Source organism: Pelophylax lessonae, assembly GCF_965119305.1.
Source record: "Pelophylax lessonae genome assembly, chromosome: 5".
NCBI lineage: Eukaryota > Metazoa > Chordata > Amphibia > Anura > Ranidae > Pelophylax > Pelophylax lessonae.
The window spans coordinates 560,846,959-560,867,097 of record NC_138772.1 but is presented as its reverse complement, the minus strand read 5'-3'; the positions used below and the strand labels follow the sequence as shown (position 1 = coordinate 560,867,097).

The 20,139-nt window shown below is 49.0% G+C and overlaps 1 protein-coding gene across 1 annotated transcript; it reads left to right on the top strand.

The window, feature by feature from the left end:
• The first annotated feature begins 15,036 nt into the window (after positions 1-15,036).
• On the top strand, positions 15,037-17,591 carry AP5Z1 (adaptor related protein complex 5 subunit zeta 1). Its single transcript, XM_082259170.1, has one exon. The coding sequence runs from the start codon at positions 15,062-15,064 to the stop codon at positions 17,453-17,455; it is 2,394 nt and encodes a 797-aa protein (XP_082115296.1). The 5' UTR covers positions 15,037-15,061; the 3' UTR covers positions 17,456-17,591.
• Positions 17,592-20,139: the final 2,548 nt, after the last annotated feature.

The window sequence follows — 20,139 nt, the reverse complement described above, 5'->3', positions numbered from 1 at the left end:
CAGGGAAGGGATGGCTTGCCTGGAAAAGTAGTGGCGGCTGGGCACGACGTACTGTGGGACAGCCACCGAAATAAGCTTTTTAAAACTGGGCGTCTCCACCAGACGGAATGACAGCATTTCAAAGGCCAAGAATTTTGAAATGCTGGCATTCAGGGCCAGGGATCGCGGGTGGGTAGGGGGGTACTTCCTCTTCCTCTGAAGTGTTTGGGAGATGGAAAGCTGAACGCTTCCACGGGACATTGTGGAGATGGTTGGTGACCCAGGTGGTGGTGTTGCTGATAGATCCTCTGTTTGCGGGGTGGCAGGTGCCGGTATCACTACAGATGTGGCTGGAGCGGCCGAGACTGCAGCAGAAGAGGAAGCAGGAGGAGCCAGAGACCTTTCTTGGTTTTGAAGGTGTCTACTCCACTGCAGCTCGTGCTTTGCATTTAGATGCCTGATCATGCAGGTTGTGCTCAGGTTGAGAAGGTTTATGCCTCACTTCAGGCTCTGATTGCACAGGGTGCAAACCACTCGTGTTCTGTCATCAGCACATTTTCTGAAGAACGTCCAAGCTAGAGAACTCCTTTGAGCTGGCTGTGGTGCGCTCGGTCCCTTGCTGCGTTGGGCAGTAGCAGGCGTAGTGTCTAGGGCACGGCCGCTCCGCTTCTGCACCCTGCTCCCTCTTCTGCTGTGCTGGTGGCTCTGTGCGACCACCGCCTCTTCCTCCAAACTACTCAGGTCACCTGCATGACCTTCATTCCATGTGGGGTCGAGGACCTCATCGTCCTCCACATCATCTTCCACCCAGTCTTCACCCCTGCCCTCCTTATCGGTCTCCACAATTCTGAGTCCCGCAGCAGTTGGCACCTGCGTTTCGTCATCATCGGAGACGTGCTGCGATGGTCCTTCCATGTACTCATCTTGGGAATTAAGTGGTTGGGCATCGCTGCACTCAATCTCTTCCACTTCTGGGGCAGGGCTAGATGGATGGCCCTGGGAAACCCTGCTGACAGAGTCATCAAAAAGAAGAAGAGACTGCTGCATGACTTGGGGCTCAGACTGCTTGCCTGATTTGCAAGGGGGTGAGGTGAAAGACGGTTGGACATCGGCTGCAGGTGCCAACTCTGACCTTTCTGCAGTAGACTGGGTAGGAGACAATGTGAAGAAACTGGAGGCACTGTCAGCAGCAAACCAATCTACTATCGCCTCTACTTGTTCTGGCCTCAACACGTGTAGAGGCGCATGATGCCCTACCAAATACTGATGCAGGTTCTCTCGCCTACTCACACTTGAGGAAGGTGTTTCACTTGTGCGTGTAGCTGGCACAGATCGACCACGTCCTCTCCTTGCAACAGGAGCTCTACCAGCAGCACCACGACCCAGGCCACGGCCCCTATTTGACGGGCTCCTCATATTTCTGTAACTTATGATCTTGCCCTAGAAAGGTGTTTATTGAATAGCGGAACAAAACAACAACAGTATCGCACGGGTGTATCTCACAGTCAAATATGCAAACTATGCCGCAATTTAATTTTTTTTACCCCAAAAGGGTGTTTATTAAATAGCGGAATAGAAAAACAGTATACAAATACAACGGGTGTATCTCACATGTACAAACACAGACTATGCCCCAATTACAAATTTTTGTACCCTAAAGGGAGGATGAGGAAGAGGAGTAGGAGGAGTTCGGAACAGAAGGCAAACTGAAGCACCCTGCAATCCTCAGCGGTGGAAGGAGATGCGCCAAACAAATTTACAAGGTGTATCTCACACGTACCGATACAGACTATGCCGTAATTTAATTTTTTACACTCCAAAAGGGTGTATATTTTATAAAGTGGTGTATCTCACATGTACAAACACAGACTAGGCCCCGATTACAATTTTTTGTACCCTAAAGGCAGGATGAGGAGTAGGAGGAGTTCGGAACAGGAGGCAGACTGAAGCATCCTGCAATCCTCGGCGGTGGAAGATGCATCTCACACGTACCGATACAGACTATGCCGCAATTTAATTCTTTTTACCCCAAAGGGTGTAGATTGAATAGCGGAATAGAAAATATGATATAAAATTGGTGATTTTTCAATAGCACATGTGAACAGCAGTGTCTATGTTTTATGTCACGGTCAGCTCAGCAGCAGGCTATGAAGGGAAAAAAAAAAAAAAATTCCCCTTTAACTTTGTAATTTTTAAATAGCAGATTAGTACAGACTATGCCACAATTTATTTTTTTTAACCCAAAAGGGTGTATATTGAATAGTGGAATAGAAAAAAGTACATAAAATTGAAAATCACTCAATAGCAAATGTGAACACAGCAGTGTCTTATGTCACAGTCAGCTCAGCAGTAAGCAGGCTATGAAGGGGGAAAAAAAAAAAAAATTCTCCTTTAACTTAATTTTTAAATAGCAGATTAGAACAGCAATCTGTAGTAAAATATAGCTGAACGCTGCACACAACAGACTGATAAAAATTGATTTTTTTCTCCCTCCTCCTCCTCAGTGGGCTCAAGTGAGGGCAAAAAGATTGTTCACCGCACCACCCCCCACACAGCAAAATCGATGTAGACTGAACACAATCTTTTTGGGCTGCAGTGAACACAATCTTTTTGGGCTGCAGTGAACACAATCTTTTTGGGCTGCAGTGAACACAATCTTTTTGGGCTGCAGTGAACACAATCTTTTTGGGCTGCAGTGAACACAATCTTTTTGGGCTGCAGTGAACACAATCTTTTTGGGCTGCAGTGAACACAATCTTTTTGGGGTGCAGTGAACAAAATCTTTTTGGGGTGCAGTGAACACAATCCTTTTTGGTGTGCAGTGAACACAATCTTTGTGGGGTGCAGTGAACAAAATCCTTTGTGGGGTGCAGTGAACACAATCTTTTTGGGGTGCAGTGAACAAAATCCTTTTTGGGGTGCAGTGAACAACATCCTTTTTGGGGTGCAGTGAACACAATCTTTTTGGGGTGCAGTGAACAAAATCCTTTGTGGGGTGCAGTGAACACAATCTTTTTGGGGTGCAGTGAACACAATCTTTTTGGGGTGGAGTGAACAACATCCTTTTTGGGGTGCAGTGAACAAAATCCTTTTTGGGGTGCAGTGAACAAAATCATTTTTGGGGTGCAGTGAACACAATCTTTTTGGGGTGCAGTGAACACAATCTTTGTGGGGTGCAGTGAACACAATCTTTTTGGGGTGGAGTGAACAACATCCTTTTTGGGGTGCAGTGAACAACATCCTTTTTGGGGTGCAGTGAACACAATCTTTGTGGGGTACAGTGAACAGAATCTTTGTGGGGTACAGTGAACAGAATCTTTGTGGGGTGCAGTGAACACAATCTTTGGGGGGTACAGTGAACACAATCTTTGTGAGGTGCAGTGAACACAATCTTTGTGGGGTGCAGTGAACACAATCATTGTGGGGTGCAGTGAACTCAATCTTTGTGGGGTACAGTGAACACAATCTCATACTGAAGGTTTGAGGGTGCTGCCTGTTCCATACTCCCCCTACTCCTCATCTAGCCTTTTAGGGGTACAAACAATAGTAATTGGGGCCTAGTGTGGTTGTGTACGTGTGATATACATACACTTTTTTGGGATCATATTTTCTATTCCGCTATTTAATCAAAAACCTTTGGGGATCAGTTAAATTGGGGGATAGTCTGGTCGACCTCAATAATAGGGGACACAACAGAGGGGACCGCAATGGTGCATTACCAACAGTAGATTTTTATTAAAACAAGTGGTTGCACTTACAGTTGTGAAGACTAGTGTTGAGCGAACACGGACTGTATTATTCGTGTTCGTACCGAATAATTGGATTTTTTGTACCCGAACACGGACACGGACACTTTACTGTATGTTCGGGTAAAAATCCGTGTTCGGTCGTTTTATTTCCGGGTTTTGCATGCTTTGGCGCTCTTTTCATGGCGGGCTTTCAACAGCCAATCAACAATCGTTTAACTGGTGTGCCTTAAGCCATCCCAGCCATGCCTGCAAATGTCTCAGTAGCTGTGATTGGCCGTCTGAAGCATGTGACCAAGTCTTTATAAGTTCGAGGCAGCCGCAGCGGCGTCATTATGCTGCTTAGATTCAGGGACAGAGCACACATCAACGTGCTGGCTGCTGATTAGGGAAAGATAGGCAGGAAAAAACCATTTGTGTCCGGATAGAATTGAGGGACAGGTCGGAGTGTTTAGGCAGGGCGAGTTGTAGGCATTTTAGGGATAGAGTCTGCTGAATTATATAGGGTCAGTGTCTTCTACAAACTACAATCGATATTGCTGTGTGGGGGGTGGGGTCTGCACTCAATCCTGATCTACGATCTCTTCTCAATCCTGTTAGGGACAGAGTCTGCTGAATTTTAGGGAAACTGTGTTCTACAAACTACAATCGATATTGCTGTGTGGTGTGGGATTGGAGATAGGCAGGTGTCAGTACATCCATTTTTCTGTGTGTGAGCTGCAGTGAACACAATCTTTTTGGGCTGCAGTGAACACAATCTTTTTGGGCTGCAGTGAACACAATCTTTTTGGGCTGCAGTGAACACAATCTTTTTGGGCTGCAGTGAACACAATCTTTTTGGGCTGCAGTGAACACAATCTTTTTGGGCTGCAGTGAACACAATCTTTTTGGGCTGCAGTGAACACAATCTTTTTGGGGTGCAGTGAACAAAATCTTTTTGGGGTGCAGTGAACACAATCCTTTTTGGTGTGCAGTGAACACAATCTTTGTGGGGTGCAGTGAACAAAATCCTTTGTGGGGTGCAGTGAACACAATCTTTTTGGGGTGCAGTGAACAAAATCCTTTTTGGGGTGCAGTGAACAACATCCTTTTTGGGGTGCAGTGAACACAATCTTTTTGGGGTGCAGTGAACAAAATCCTTTGTGGGGTGCAGTGAACACAATCTTTTTGGGGTGCAGTGAACACAATCTTTTTGGGGTGGAGTGAACAACATCCTTTTTGGGGTGCAGTGAACAAAATCCTTTTTGGGGTGCAGTGAACAAAATCATTTTTGGGGTGCAGTGAACACAATCTTTTTGGGGTGCAGTGAACACAATCTTTGTGGGGTGCAGTGAACACAATCTTTTTGGGGTGGAGTGAACAACATCCTTTTTGGGGTGCAGTGAACAACATCCTTTTTGGGGTGCAGTGAACACAATCTTTGTGGGGTACAGTGAACAGAATCTTTGTGGGGTACAGTGAACAGAATCTTTGTGGGGTGCAGTGAACACAATCTTTGGGGGGTACAGTGAACACAATCTTTGTGAGGTGCAGTGAACACAATCTTTGTGGGGTGCAGTGAACACAATCATTGTGGGGTGCAGTGAACTCAATCTTTGTGGGGTACAGTGAACACAATCTCATACTGAAGGTTTGAGGGTGCTGCCTGTTCCATACTCCCCCTACTCCTCATCTAGCCTTTTAGGGGTACAAACAATAGTAATTGGGGCCTAGTGTGGTTGTGTACGTGTGATATACATACACTTTTTTGGGATCATATTTTCTATTCCGCTATTTAATCAAAAACCTTTGGGGATCAGTTAAATTGGGGGATAGTCTGTGTTGGTACGTGTGAGAGAGATCCACCTTTCCAAGTTGTTGGGGTTCATCTCATACTTCTGAAGGTTTGAGGGTGCTGCCTGTTCCATACTCCCCCTACTCCTAGCCTTTTAGGGGTACAAACAATAGTAATTGGGGCCTAGTGTGGTTGTGTACGTGTGATATACATACACTTTTTTGGGATCATATTTTCTATTCCGCTATTTAATCAAAAACCTCTGGGGATCAGTTAAATTGGGGGATAGTCTGTGTTGGTACGTGTGAGAGAGATCCACCTTTCCAAGTTGTTGGGGTTCATCTCATACTTCTGAAGGTTTGAGGGTGCTGCCTGTTCCATACTCCCCCTACTCCTCATCTAGCCTTTTAGGGGTACAAACAATAGTAATTGGGGCCCAGTGTGGTTGTGTACGTGTGATATACATACACTTTTTTGGGATCATATTTTCTATTCCGCTATTTAATCAAAAACCTTTGGGGATCAGTTAAATTGGGGGATAGTCTGTGTTGGTACGTGTGAGAGAGATCCACCTTTCCAAGTTGTTGGGGTTCATCTCATACTTCTGAAGGTTTGAGGGTGCTGCCTGTTCCATACTCCCCCTACTCCTAGCCTTTTAGGGGTACAAACAATAGTAATTGGGGCCTAGTGTGGTTGTGTACGTGCGAGATACATACACTTTTTTTGATCATATTTCCTACTCCGCTATTCAATAAAAACCTTTGAGGATCAATTGAATTGCGGGATAGTCTGTGTCGGTACGTGTGAGAGAGATCCACCTTTCCAAGTTGTTGGGGTTCATCTCATACTTCTGAAGGTTTGAGGGTGCTGCCTGTTCCATACTCCCCCTACTCCTCATCTAGCCTTTTAGGGGTACAAACAATAGTAATTGGGGCCCAGTGTGGTTGTGTACGTGTGATATACATACACTTTTTTGGGATCATATTTTCTATTCCGCTATTTAATCAAAAACCTTTGGGGATCAGTTAAATTGGGGGATAGTCTGTGTTGGTACGTGTGAGAGAGATCCACCTTTCCAAGTTGTTGGGGTTCATCTCATACTTCTGAAGGTTTGAGGGTGCTGCCTGTTCCATACTCCCCCTACTCCTCATCTAGCCTTTTAGGGGTACAAACAATAGTAATTGGGGCCTAGTGTGGTTGTGTACGTGTGATATACATACACTTTTTTTGGATCATATTTTCTATTCCGCTATTTAATCAAAAACCTTTGGGGATCAGTTAAATTGGGGGATAGTCTGTGTTGGTACGTGTGAGAGAGATCCACCTTTCCAAGTTGTTGGGGTTCATCTCATACTTCTGAAGGTTTGAGGGTGCTGCCTGTTCCATACTCCCCCTACTCCTCATCTAGCCTTTTAGGGGTACAAACAATAGTAATTGGGGCCCAGTGTGGTTGTGTACGTGTGATATACATACACTTTTTTGGGATCATATTTTCTATTCCGCTATTTAATCAAAAACCTTTGGGGATCAGTTAAATTGGGGGATAGTCTGTGTTGGTACGTGTGAGAGAGATCCACCTTTCCAAGTTGTTGGGGTTCATCTCATACTTCTGAAGGTTTGAGGGTGCTGCCTGTTCCATACCCCCCCTACTCCTCATCTAGCCTTTTAGGGGTACAAACAATAGTAATTGGGGCCCAGTGTGGTTGTGTACGTGTGATATACATACACTTTTTTTGGATCATATTTTCTATTCCGCTATTTAATTTAACTGGGCCTCCATGCGAGACCTGTGTGCCTTGTTGCGCTGTTTTGAGTACTCCACCAACATGGCCAGTGGCAATGACGCCGTTCTCAGCTTAACTATCCCACTTCTATGCCTCCTTGAAAAAACAATTCGGGCGATGATGGAAGAGGATGTGGCACAGGATGAGGAGGAGGAGGAGGATGAAGAGGTAACATTTCCAAGGCTTTCAGGGCAGTCATTCGCAAGGGGCTCCGAGGGTGGGTTCCTGCACACGCAAACGCCAGGGACGCAATTGTCCAGCAGGGGCACAGTTCTGGAGGATGAGGAGGATGAGGAGGAGGAGGAGCTGGAGGAGGAGATGGAACCATGTTCACAGCAGGGTGGCACCCAGGCCAGCTCATGGCCATCACTGGTGCGTGGCTGGGGGGATACAGAGGACACGGACGATACACCTCCCACAGAGGACAGCCTTTCTTTGCCTCTGGGCAGCCTGGCACACATGAGCGATTACATGCTGCAGTGTCTCCACAACGACCGCCGAGTTGCCCACATTCTAACTTGTGCTGATTACTGGGTGGCCACGCTGCTGGATCCCCGTTACAAGGACAACGTACCGTCCTTAATTCACTCACTGGAGCGTGATCGCAAGATGCGCGAGTACAAGCGCACGCTGGTAGACGCCATGCTGCTGGCATTCCCATCTGACAGCGGGGCCACAGTGGAAGCACAAGGCAGAGGAGGAGGAGGAGGAGGTCGCCAACGCAACCAGGGCACCGCCAGCACCTCAGAAGGCAGGGTTAGCATGGCCGAAATGTGGAAAAGCTTTGTCAGCACGCCACAACAAACAGCAGCACCAGCAGCTCAGATGGAACGTCTTAGCAGGAGGCAGCATTTTACCAACATGGTGGAGCAGTATGTGTGCACACGCCTACATGTAGTGAATGAGGGGTCTGCCCCCTTCAACTTCTGGGTCTCCAAATTGGGCACATGGCTTGAGCTTGCCCTTTACGCCTTGGAGGTGCTGGCGTGCCCTGCAGCCAGTGTATTATCTGAACGGGTATTTAGCACGGCTGGGGGCGTTATAACAGACAAGCGCAGCCGCCTGTCCAGAGACAATGTGGACAAGCTCACGTTCATTAAAATGAACCAGGCATGGATCCCACGGGACTTTTCCGTACCTTATGCAGAATAGCAATGGATACCGACCTTACCCACCCATTGTTCCATTTTTGCTCTTTCTCACTCTTTTGGGGTGTACCCTCATTTAAAATTTTTGAAAAGAAGCAGTGTTGGCTACCTCGTCCTCCTCCTCAGGGCCAGATTAATGTAGGGGCTATTGGAGCTGCAGCTCCAGGCCCCTACCTTTTATATAGGCCCCGGGTTGGCCATATTCACTGTTACCGCTCTTCTGTCACTTGTAAACACAGAAGTCTGGCTTCTATGCTCGCTTCCCCAGGCAGCACCCTCAGAACCTCCCCACACAGCGTGAAGGCCGGACAAGGAGGGACAGTTGGCGATGCATGGATGTGTTTATGGGCTTCAGAGACAGCATCCCATGTTGAATTAGGCATGCATGGCTGCACCCTTCCTCCTCTGGGTGCATGGCAAGGCACGGCCCTTAAGGCCCTTCAAAATCCTCAGCACCAAGCCCATGATGCTGTTAATCCGGCCCTGGTCCTCCTCCACCGCCGCTTCCACCTACACCGCCCATAGGTGTGCGCAGCCTATTGCATTAAGGTGTGCACCCCAAAGTTGAAATACACATGCATGTGTTTGCCAGCAGGGAGAGTAATGTATCGGGGCCATGTACCTGTAGGCAAGGAGAAATAGAGCAGAGCAGGTCCCAGGGAGATCTTTCCCATCTCCTCACTGGCAATGCTATGTGCCCTAGGTGATTAGGGTGTGCCCAGGCACACCCAGCACACCCTGTGCGCACGCCTATGTCACCGCTAGGCTTGTGACGGTATCAGATTTTCATGCTGCGATTAATTGATTAAGGTTTTGCCACGGTATACGGTATTATCACGGTATTCTATTATTAAATTTAAATTATTAAATTTCCACCTCACTTCAATTTCATTGCTGAATTTAGGGGCTTTGGTTCACTTATGCACATTATTATATAGTCAGTCAGTACAGACTCTGTGAACCAGGCCTAAAATAGGTCATCAAGCAGTGTCTGGCCTAACTGGTGATAACTGGTTCTGGCGCTCGGCTCCGATCCGATGGCCTGGTCATTAAGAGGGCAAATCCTTGTGGTCAAGAAGTGGTTAAACCTGAAGGAGGTGTTGTTTATAAATTACTTTACTATTGCTTTAGGCCTGGTTCACATGTATGCGGGTTGGTGGTTCACATTTGCACAGGCATAGCAGCCCATTGATTTGAATGGGCTGCTATGCCCTCATTTTCCGCAGAAAAAAGGTGCATGCAGCATTTTTTTAAAATTCAGTGGCCTTGAAATCCATCCTGCTTTTGCACCATGCGACTAACCTGCAGTTCCTGCTCTGGCAAGCTTTCTGCATTTTTTGTATACGTGGGCACGGCATTTAAAAATAAACAGTTTGCGTGTGCAGCAACGGCAGGTAAGTCGCATGGTGCAAAAGAAGGATGGATTTCATGGCCACTGCATTTTTTTAAATTCTGCATGCACCTTTTTTCAGCTGAAAACGCAGGCATAGCAGCTCAAGCCCATTCACATCAATGGGCTGCTATGCCTGTGCAAATGTGGGCCCCCAACCCGCATACATGTGAACCAGGCCTAAAGCAATAGTAAAGTCATTAATTGGTTAAACCTGCAGGAGGACCGGTGTTTTTATCTATTAATGACTTTACTATTGCTTTAGGCCTGGTTCACATGTATGCGGGTTGGGGGCCCACATTTGCACAGGCATAGCAGCCCATTGATGTGAATGGGCTTGAGCTGCTATGCCTGCGTTTTCAGCTGAAAAAAGGTGCATGCAGAATTTAAAAAAATGCAGTGGCCATGAAATCCATCCTTCTTTTGCACCATGCGACTTACCTGCCGTTGCTGCACACGCAAACTGTTTATTTTTAAATGCCGTGCCCACGTATACAAAAAATGCAGAAAGCTTGCCAGAGCAGGAACTGCAGGTTAGTCGCATGGTGCAAAAGCAGGATGGATTTCAAGGCCACTGAATTTAAAAAAAATGCTGCATGCACCTTTTTTCTGCGGAAAATGAGGGCATAGCAGCCCGTTCAAATCAATGGGCTGCTATGCCTGTGCAAATGTGGGCCGCCAACCCGCATACATGTGAACCGCCAACCCGCATACATGTGAACCACCAACCCGCATACATGTGAACCAGGCCTAAAGCAATAGTAAAGTCATTAATAGATAAAAACACCGGTCCTCCTGCAGGTTTAACCACTTCTGGATCGCAAGGATTTGCCCCTTTAAAGACCAGGCCATCGGATCAGAGCGCCAGGACCAGTCATCACCAGGTAGGCCAGACACTGCTTGATGGCTATATAATAATGTAATGTGGGCTGCTAGGCGTGTGTGTGTGTATATATATATTTATTAGAGCTGCACGATTCTGGCCAAAATGAGAATCACGATTTTTTAGCTTGGAATAAAGATCACGATTCTCTCACGATTCTCTGTGTAACAAAAAAAAAAAAAATTGGGATAACTTTACTGTTACGTTTTTTTTTTTTTTTTATTCATTAAAGTCTAATCATTGCGTTTGAAAGACTGCTGCGCAAATACAGTGTGACATAAAATATTACAACAATCGCCATTTTATTCTGTAGGGTCTCTGCTAAAAAAATATATAAAATGTTTGGGGGTTCTAAGTACTTTTCTAGCAAAAAAAAAACTGATTTTAACTTGCAAGCAGCAAGTGTCAGAAAAAGATCCAGTCTTTAAGAGGTTAAACTTCCTTTCTCCCTGGCAGAGGGAAGGAAAAGATACAATGTAATCATTTTTGTTTATAGTTAGGAGACTTAATGCTGAAAGGTGTTAGCTGTGTGAGTGAATGAGTCATCCAGCTCACTGAAATGTATCAATTCACAAGTCAGGCAGACTTGACAGAGAAACTCGGTATTTTAAAAATGCCACAATAACAATACCGTGGCTATGCAATACCGCGATATATCGAATTACCGAAAACCGGCATATGTCTAGTCACCGCCACATCCACCACCACCTCAACCTCCCTCCTACTCCATATGGGCCTCGTCCTTCAGAGATGAAGAAGAACATTGTTTTATTTTTCTGTTTTTTTTTGTTGTTTTAAGTTATTTCCCTATCCACATTTGTTTGCAGAGCACTTGCCATGCTCTTAATTACGTTTTGCTGCCATTTGCAGCACTCTAGCCCTTTCCTTTGGTGTTTTAGAGCCATTTTAGTGCCTTAAAGTTCGGGTCCCCATTGACTTCAATGGGGTTCGGTGTCCGGGAAAAGTTCGGTAAAAGTCCGGGACACGGACCCGGACTTTTTTTTAAAGTTCGGCCGAACCCGTCGAACACGGACATCTAGGTGTTCGCTCAACCCTAGTGAAGACAATAATAGCGAGTTCCCTCACGGAGGAGCTGTATGGCGGGGTCCGCCTGCAGTGCAGACCGCTGCCTGGTCTAGATGTGATGACGCGGCGCCTCCTCTCTGACGCGTTTCTCCCGATAGGGCATCCACTTAGATAGGAGGTGTCTTCACAACTGTAAGTGCAACCACTTGTTTTAATAAAAATCTACTGTTGGTAATGCACCATTGCGGTCCCCTCTGTTGTGTCCCCTATTATTGAGGTCGACCAGACTAAGGAGTTACAGCAGCCAATCAGAGTCTAGCCACCTTTGGCAGGATCTTCTTTCGTCAGGCTTTCTGACTGGGTCTGTTCCTCTTGGACACAAGCAACTACATCAGCCATCCTAGAGTCCAGTAACCCCCGGCAGGACCACTCATCACCATAGAACCAGGCTTCTTGTTTGGCTTTTGTCCGGTAAGAGTCTAGGGAGCACGAGTGTGTCAGAGTGCCTTCTGTATTTCTGGGAACTTTTCTACCTGGCTGCATGACCTTTGGAGCGGTCATATTCATATATGCCCTTAACGTTTAACTTCTGGTAAGAGGCCAAGCTGGTGGTGGGACTTTGCACCTTCCAATCACAGTTCACCTTTCCCCAAGCTGGAAGTTTTTGTCACCATTTTTTGCACTTTATTTATGGACTTATAATATGGACGTTTATTGCACATTGGTGTATCACTAGTCACCTTCTGGACATTTTTTGTTTTACACGATTTGCATACGTTTTCATTTTTTTGCATTATTATTGCATTTTTGGTTTATTTGTTTACATCATTTTGTATGTTGCACATATGCACTAGGGCAGCGCACCTGATTTCTTTACCTATTCTACAACATACACTCTAAGGTAGCAGCACACCCTATATTGAATCAGCGCACTTTCCTACCCACCACATTAGTAGGCATGGCTGGGATGGCTTAAGGCACACCAGTTAAACGCTTGTTTATTGGCTGTTGAAAGCCCACCATTAAAAGCGTGCCAATACATACAAAACAGGAAATAAAATTACCGAACACGGATTTTAAACCCGAACATACAGTAAAGTTTTCGGGTCCGTGTCCGGGTAGCAAAAATCCAATTATTCGGTACGAACCCGAATAATACAGTCCGTGTTCGCTCAACACTACACACCATCACTGGGAGTGAAAGTCATGTACTTAAAGTGGTTGTAAACCCACTTTAGAGACTTTTACCTATAGGTAAGCTTATTTTAAGGCTTACCTATAGGTGCTATATATATCTCCTAAACATGCACTGTTTAGGAGATAGTTACAGTGCATGCAGCCAATGACGTCATTGGCGCATGCACTCTAAAGGAACGGCCGCACTTGCCGTTCCTTCAGAGCCCAGTGCCGTGAACGGCGGCTCCCGCGCGCATGCACGGGAGTGATGTAATTGCGCCTCCAGCCAATCAGATGGCTGAGTGTGCAGCACTGCGGGTGTAAGGCAAGTATTTCATAATGAGCTAGTATGCGATGCATACTAGCTCATTATGCCTTTATCTTTACAGGTTTTTTTTCTCATTTTTTTTACTTTTACTTAGGGTTTACTTCCTCTTTAATGGACACTGAGAATATGGTTTGGATTGCTTCAAATGGGTTCTGTGTTTACACTTCTGATAATGTGTATTGTACTTCAATGTCAGAGACAGGCTCTCCCTATTGTCTGTGTATTGAGGTGTGATGTGGATTCTGTTAAGCCTGTCTGTCCCATTGTTAATGAACTCACCTATTGTGTTTGTGTGTGTGTGTGTGTGGGGGGGGGGGGGGTGCATGCTGTATATAAAGTGGGTGAGAATAAAAGAGAAGGTTCCAAAACGTATACAAGCTAAGTTGTTAGCTCTAAGACTGGGTACTGGAGTCCCTCATACATAGTTATCCTGGTAGAGTGTCAGCTTCTGGGACACCATGGACTGGGTACTGGGAATAGCTCTGGGACTGGGAATAGCTCTGGGACTGGGTACTGGGAATAGCTCTGGGACTGGGTACTGGGAATAGGACTGGGAATAGCTCTGGGACTGGAATCCCCCCATACACAGTTATCCTGGTAGAGTGTCAGCTCCTGGGACACCATGGACTGGGTACTGGGATTAGGACTGGGACAGGGAATAGGATTGGAATTAGGACTGGGAATGGCTCTAGGACTGGATACTAGGAATAGGATTGGGAATGGCTCTGGGACTGGGTACTAGGAGTAGGACTGGGAATGGCTCTGGGAATGGGACTGGGATTGGGACTGGCTCTATGTTTGGGACTGGGAATAGGCCCGGGACTGGAGTCCCTCCATACACAGTTATCCTGGTAGGTTGTCAGCTCCTGGGACACCATGGACTGGGTACTGGGATTAGGACTGGGACAGGGAAAAGGACTGGGTACTGGGAATAGGACTTGGAATGGCTCTGTGACTGGGTACTGTAAATAGGATTGGGAATGGCTCTGGGACTGGGTACTAGGAGTAGGACTGGGAATGGGTCTGGGATGGGGAATGGGACTGGAGTCCCCCATACACAGTTATCCTGCTAGAGTGTCAGCTCCTGGGACACCATGTACTGGGTACTGGGATTGGCTCTGGGACTGGGTACTAGGAATAGGCCCGGGGATGGCTCTGGGACAGGGATTGGGACTGGCTCTAGGTTTGGGACTGGAGTCCCCAATACACAGTTATCCTGGTAGAGTGTCAGCTTCCGGGACACCATGGACTGGGTACTGGGATTAGGATTTGGAATGGCTCTGTGACTGGATACTGGGATTAGGACTGGGACTGGGAATGGCTCTGGGAAGGGGAATAGGACTGGGAATAGCTCTAGGTTTGGGACTGGGAATAGGACTGGGACTGGAGTCCCCCCATACAGTTATCCTGGTAGAGTGTCAGCTCCTGGGACACAATGGACTGGGTACTGGGATTAGAACTGGGATTAGGACTGGGACAGGGAAAAGGACTGGGATTGGGATTAGGACTTGGAATGGCTCTAGGTTTGGGACTGGAGTCCCCCCATACACAGTTATCCTGGTAGAGTGTCAGCTCCTGGGGCCAATCAGGGCTCTGCAGTCACCATGGCAACCAATGTGAGTCCTAACTTTCCAGATAAGGAGAACGCTGACTGGTTGCCATGGAAGCGCAGAGCTGGTTGCTATGGCAATGGAGTTGTTTCCATGACACGCCCTGTTTATTTCTCGCCTTTGGAGGAACAGGAAGCGGGGAAAGTCACGTGATACTCGGGCGTCACATGACTCCTCCACCGCTGTCAGCTGACTCAGAACCCGGAAGTGTGGCGGGATGTTCGGTCCAGCGGCGGACAGTCTGCTCCGGCAGGCCCGGGAGGTGTCGGGGGATGAGCTGGATAAGTTCTATAGTCGGTGTCGGAGCCTCCTGAGTAGCCCCGGGCCGGAGACGGCGGACATCTTGCGGAGGCTGCAGCTGATCACAGCCGCCAGTAGGGGGCGCCGTCACCTGGCCTCCCCCCTGGTGGGGCAGTTAGTAGAGACTCTGTGGGGGCCCCAGCCTCAGCTCCAGGCCCTGAGTGCCGATATCTTGTGCCAGCTATGCCCCTCCCCCGAGGTGAGCCTCTCCTGGGACCCCAACCTTCAGCCGGGGGGCCCCTTTTTCTCCGCCCTGCTGGCCCAGGCCTCCCATAGCGACTTGATGGACCTGGGGCCCCGCCTGTGCCGTGTGCTGGAGTCCCGGGCCCCGGAGGGCCACGTCCTGAGGGCCGCCCTGCCAGCGTTGATGGGAGCGGCTGGCGCCCTTCCGGAGATCCTCCAGGAGGAGAACGTCAACGCCGTCAGTAAGAAGATGGCCGACTGGCTGCGCTACGCCTCCTTCCACCAGGGGGGCCCCGTGGCCCCCGCCACCGGCTTCTTCACCAGCCCCCGCCTCAAGCAGCCAGGCGCCATCTACGAGGTGGACGGCACGGCCTCCACCGACTTCTTCACCGTCCTCAGTGGAACCCCCAACCTGAGCGAGGAGCAGTGGATGAACGTCCAGGGGTTCTCCGTCCTCCGCCGCTGGCTCCTCCTCTATGGTGCGGCGGGGGCGGGATCAGAAGACAAGTCTGAGGTGGACGGCTCCGTCATCTCCATGGTTTCCGCCTCGTCCACCTCCAGCCGCCTCCTCCCTCCCCGGGAACGGCTGAGGGAGAAGAGCTTCGAGTACTGCCTGCGGGTCCTAGAGCAATGCAACCGCAAGCCGGTGAGAAGAGCCGACCTGGACCTCCAGAAGGCCTGCGTGGTGGAGGCCGTCGGCCTCATCGACCTCCTGTGTAAGCAGGACGTGTCCTTCCTCTACCGGACCCTCCCCCTCTTCAAAGTCCTCCACGGCCGCCTCTGCTCCCAGCCCCTTCTGGCGCCCGCCTTGTTGCCCGTCGCCCAGTTCTACCTCAACCACAGTGAGGCCGCCGCCGTGGAGTCCGAGGCCGTCTACCGCCACCTCTTCTCCAGGGTCCCCGCCGACTCCTACCATTGGCCCTCCCTGGCCTTCCAGTTCCTTCGCTTCTGTCGAGCCAACGGCGCCTTCCTGGTGGAGAACGTGGAGGCCTTCCGCTCCGGCTTCCCCAACCTCCTCAAGCTGCTGGCGTGGAATGCCCCGGCGCTGGCGGCAGAGTTTGCCGCGCTCCTCCCGCTTCTGTTTAAGGTGGATTCGGCCATCGAGATGCTCCATGCCTTGCTGGACCTGCCGTGTCTTACAGCCGCCATGGAGCTCCAGCAGAACTGTGCCCCGTCTATGGCGGCTCTGGACCCATCCTCGCTCCCCACCAGCTCTGCCGAGGCGTTCCGCCATCCCCAATACAAGAAAGTGTTCCAATACCTGCTGCGCTGCGAGGCGTGGAACGGGCCACCCCCTGAGGACTTCGCTCAGCTGCGCCACCTACTGTCGGACATGAGCACCTCCCCCCGTGTGGTCCAGTGTGCGCAGGTTGTCCCTGGCCTCCTCCAGCTCTACATCCGCACCATCGCCACGTTTGCAGATGGCCCTCTGGTCAACGAGGTGGTGCTGACCATCTTGGGGCGAAGCAACCTCCTCTACAGCTCCCCCGCCTTCCAGGCCGAGGCGCATCGGGTGCTGAGCTCCCAGATCCCACTCCTGTGCCGCCTCCACCCCTCCGTGGTCATCGAACTCTCCCGCGAGCTGCTGGACTTTGTAAGCACGGTGGGCAACATCCAGAACAAGGAGGCGTTCTTCGTCCACGTGGTGTGGGCCATGGGGGAGTACCTGTCCGTGTCCTATGACAAGCGCTGCACCGTGGAGCAGGTCAACAGATTCTTCGAGGTCCTGGAGGCTTTGTTGTTTGAGATCACGCAGCTGCGAGGCTCCTCCAGCTCCCCCATCTCCTCGCCGCGGGTGATCACCACCCTGATGACGACTCTCACCAAGCTGGCCTCCCGCAGCCAGGACCTCATCCCCAGGGTGTCGCTCTACTTATCCAAGATGAGGTCCTGCGTGCAGAGCTCCGCCATGGTGTCGTCGTACGGGGAGGAGAACAGCGAGCAGATCCTCATACGGGCCACCGAGCTCCTCAACCTGCTGAAGCTGCCCAGCGTGGCTCAATTCGTGCTGACGCCTCCGGCTGACGTGGGGAAGCCATGCTTTCACCAGGACCCCTCCTCCTCCCTGCCGCTCGCCATCCGGACCTCCAGTTATCTGCTGCAGAGGGAGAGAATGACGCCGGGCTGACCACACCCCTAATAACGGGCGATGACAATGGTGCCGGCCGCCTTGTATGTCTCAGCCATTCCCAAGTATAATATAATGTGTATATTTCATTCATCCACTGCCTGGAGAGAATATATTTTCCTTACATTAAAGCACTCAAGCAACTGCGTCTTGTCGTGCATTATCGTGCTTCCGGACAATTGAGGAGTCATCTGCTGAGCAGATTCAGGTTTCCTGTCACTTTAAATCAGGGGGGTGAGTAAACTCCGGTCATCAAGCTGTTGTGGGACTACAAGTCCCATCATGCCTCTGTCTCTTGGAGCCAAGCTCGTGGCTGTCATCTTGCAATGCCTCATGGGACTTGGAGTTCTGCAACAGCTGGAGGGGCCGGAGTTTGCCCATCTCCCTGATTTAAATAGTTTGGGCCAAGCTGGCCGGATCCAGCTATTTTCTTTTATTAATGTGTGACTAAAGGCAAAACTTTTTTTATTTTTTAGTATTGGATAAAGTGGAGAGGGATGAGAACCCCTGTCAAGTTTTATTGCTGCCTGTGCCCCTATTTGAGAGATTCACCCTCCATTTGTCCTGTTTTATCATTGAAAGTAAAAGAAAATCCAAATTCTGGGTTGTCCCCAGAAAGGTAATAGAGGAAAAATCTTCCAATGGGGACACTGGTGACCTGTGGGGCCACAAAGAATTCCCTCAGTTTGCAGGGATTTCCTCTCGCTTCCTGTTTGACTATGGGACAGGAAGTGAAGGGAAATCTCCCCAATGGGACAGGGATGATGAAAAACAGTGGTTATTACCCTCCCTTACTCTATCCAAAAGGAAAAGTTTTGCCTATAAATCTACTTTAAGTGATGTAACTGCTGTCAGCGCTGTATAAACTGTACATAGCATCAGCTCCATACTGTAGGTGGCGCTGTGTGCTGCAATTTGGGGCCCTCCTGTGTGCTGCCAGAACAAACAAGAGGCGGGCTGAGCACTTCTCAGCCATTCACAGGGAGCCTTTTATTCTTATTAATGCATACAAGGCTTACTCTGATTGGCCGAGATGGAGATGCAGGCAGATGACACCACTATCTCCACTTCAGCCAATCACAAGAAGCCTTGTATCCATTGATAAAAGTACAAGGCTTCCACCTCTTGTTTGTTCTGGCAGCAATATGAGGACTTCTTGTCTACTGCCAGAACAAATAGGAAGTATCCTGTTGTAGTAGCATTACCTCCATACAGTAGGTGGCGCTGTGTTTTGGAGTGGTACAGGGACTTCCTGTCTACTGTCAGAACAAACCAGAAGCATCATATTGTGGTAGCATTAGCTCCATACAGTAGGTGGCGCTGTGTGCAGCAATTTGGGGCCCTCCTGTCTGCTGCCAGAACAAACAAGAGGTGGGCTGAGCACCTCTCAGCCATTCACAGGGAACCTTTTATTCTTATCAATGCATACAAGGCTTACTCTGGCTGAGGTGGAGATACAGGCAGATGACACCAATATTTCCACTTCAGCCAATCAAAAGTAGTCTTGTATCCATGGATAAAAGTACAAGGCTTCCGCCTCTTGTTTGTTCTGGCAGCAATACGAGGACTTCTTGTCTACTGCCAGAACAAAAGTGAAGTATCCTATTGTAGTAGCATTAGCTCAATACAGTAGGTGGCGCTGTGTTTTGGAGTGGTACAGGACTTCCTGTCTGCTGCCAGAACAAACAAGAGGCGGGCTGAGCACTTCTCAGCCATTCACAGGGAGCCTTTTATTCTTATTAATGCATACAAGGCTTACTCTGATTGGCCGAGATGGAGATTCAGGCAGATGACACCACTATCTCCACTTCAGCCAATCGCAAGAAGCCTTGTATCCATTGATAAAAGTACAAGGCTTCCACCTCTTGTTTGTTTAGGCAGCAATACGAGGACTTCTTGTCCGCTGCCAGAACAGAAAGGAAGTATCCTATTGTAGTAGCATTATCATACAGTAGGTGGCGCTGTGTTCTGGTAGCAGTACGAGGACTTCTTGTCTGCTGCCAGAACAGAAAGGAAGTATCCTGTTGTTGTAGCATTACCTCCATACAGTAGGTGGCGCTGTGTTTTGGAGTGGTACAGGACTTCCTGTCTGTTGGCAGAACAAACAAGAGGTGGGCTGAGCACTTCTCAGCCATTCACAGGGAGCCTTTTATTTTTATTAATGCATATAAGGCTTACACTGATTGGCTGAGGTGGAGATGTACGCAGATGACACCACTATTTCCAATTCAGCCAATCACAAGAAGCCTTGTATCCATTGATAAAAGTACAAGGCTTCCGCCTCTTGTTTCTTCTGGCAGCAATACGAGGACTTCTTGTCCGCTGCCAGAACAAGAGGCGGGCTGAGAGCTTCTTATAGGAAGCCCTTTATTTTATCAATGTATACAAGGCTTCCTCTGATTGGCCAAAGTGGAGATAGTGGTGTCATCTATTGATAAAAGGCTCTCTGTGAATGGCTGAGAAGTGCTCAGCCCGCTTCTTGTTTGTTTTCAGCAGCGGACGGGAAGGCCCCCTCATTGCTGCTGAACCACAGTGCCCCCCACTGTATTGAGCTAATGCTACCACACCCTAGAGCATCCATCATCCAGCGCAGGGTTCCAGCACAATCTGCTCTCCAGGGGCACGCAGCGGATGGGTGGGTCACGTCCCCTCTGCGGACACAGAGCCAGGCAGGGAAGCGGCTG

Bases quoted from the DNA above. Each gene is read 5' to 3' on its own strand.
- AP5Z1 (XM_082259170.1), top strand. From the start codon at position 15,062: ATGTTCGGTCCAGCGGCGGACAGTCTGCTCCGGCAGGCCCGGGAGGTG.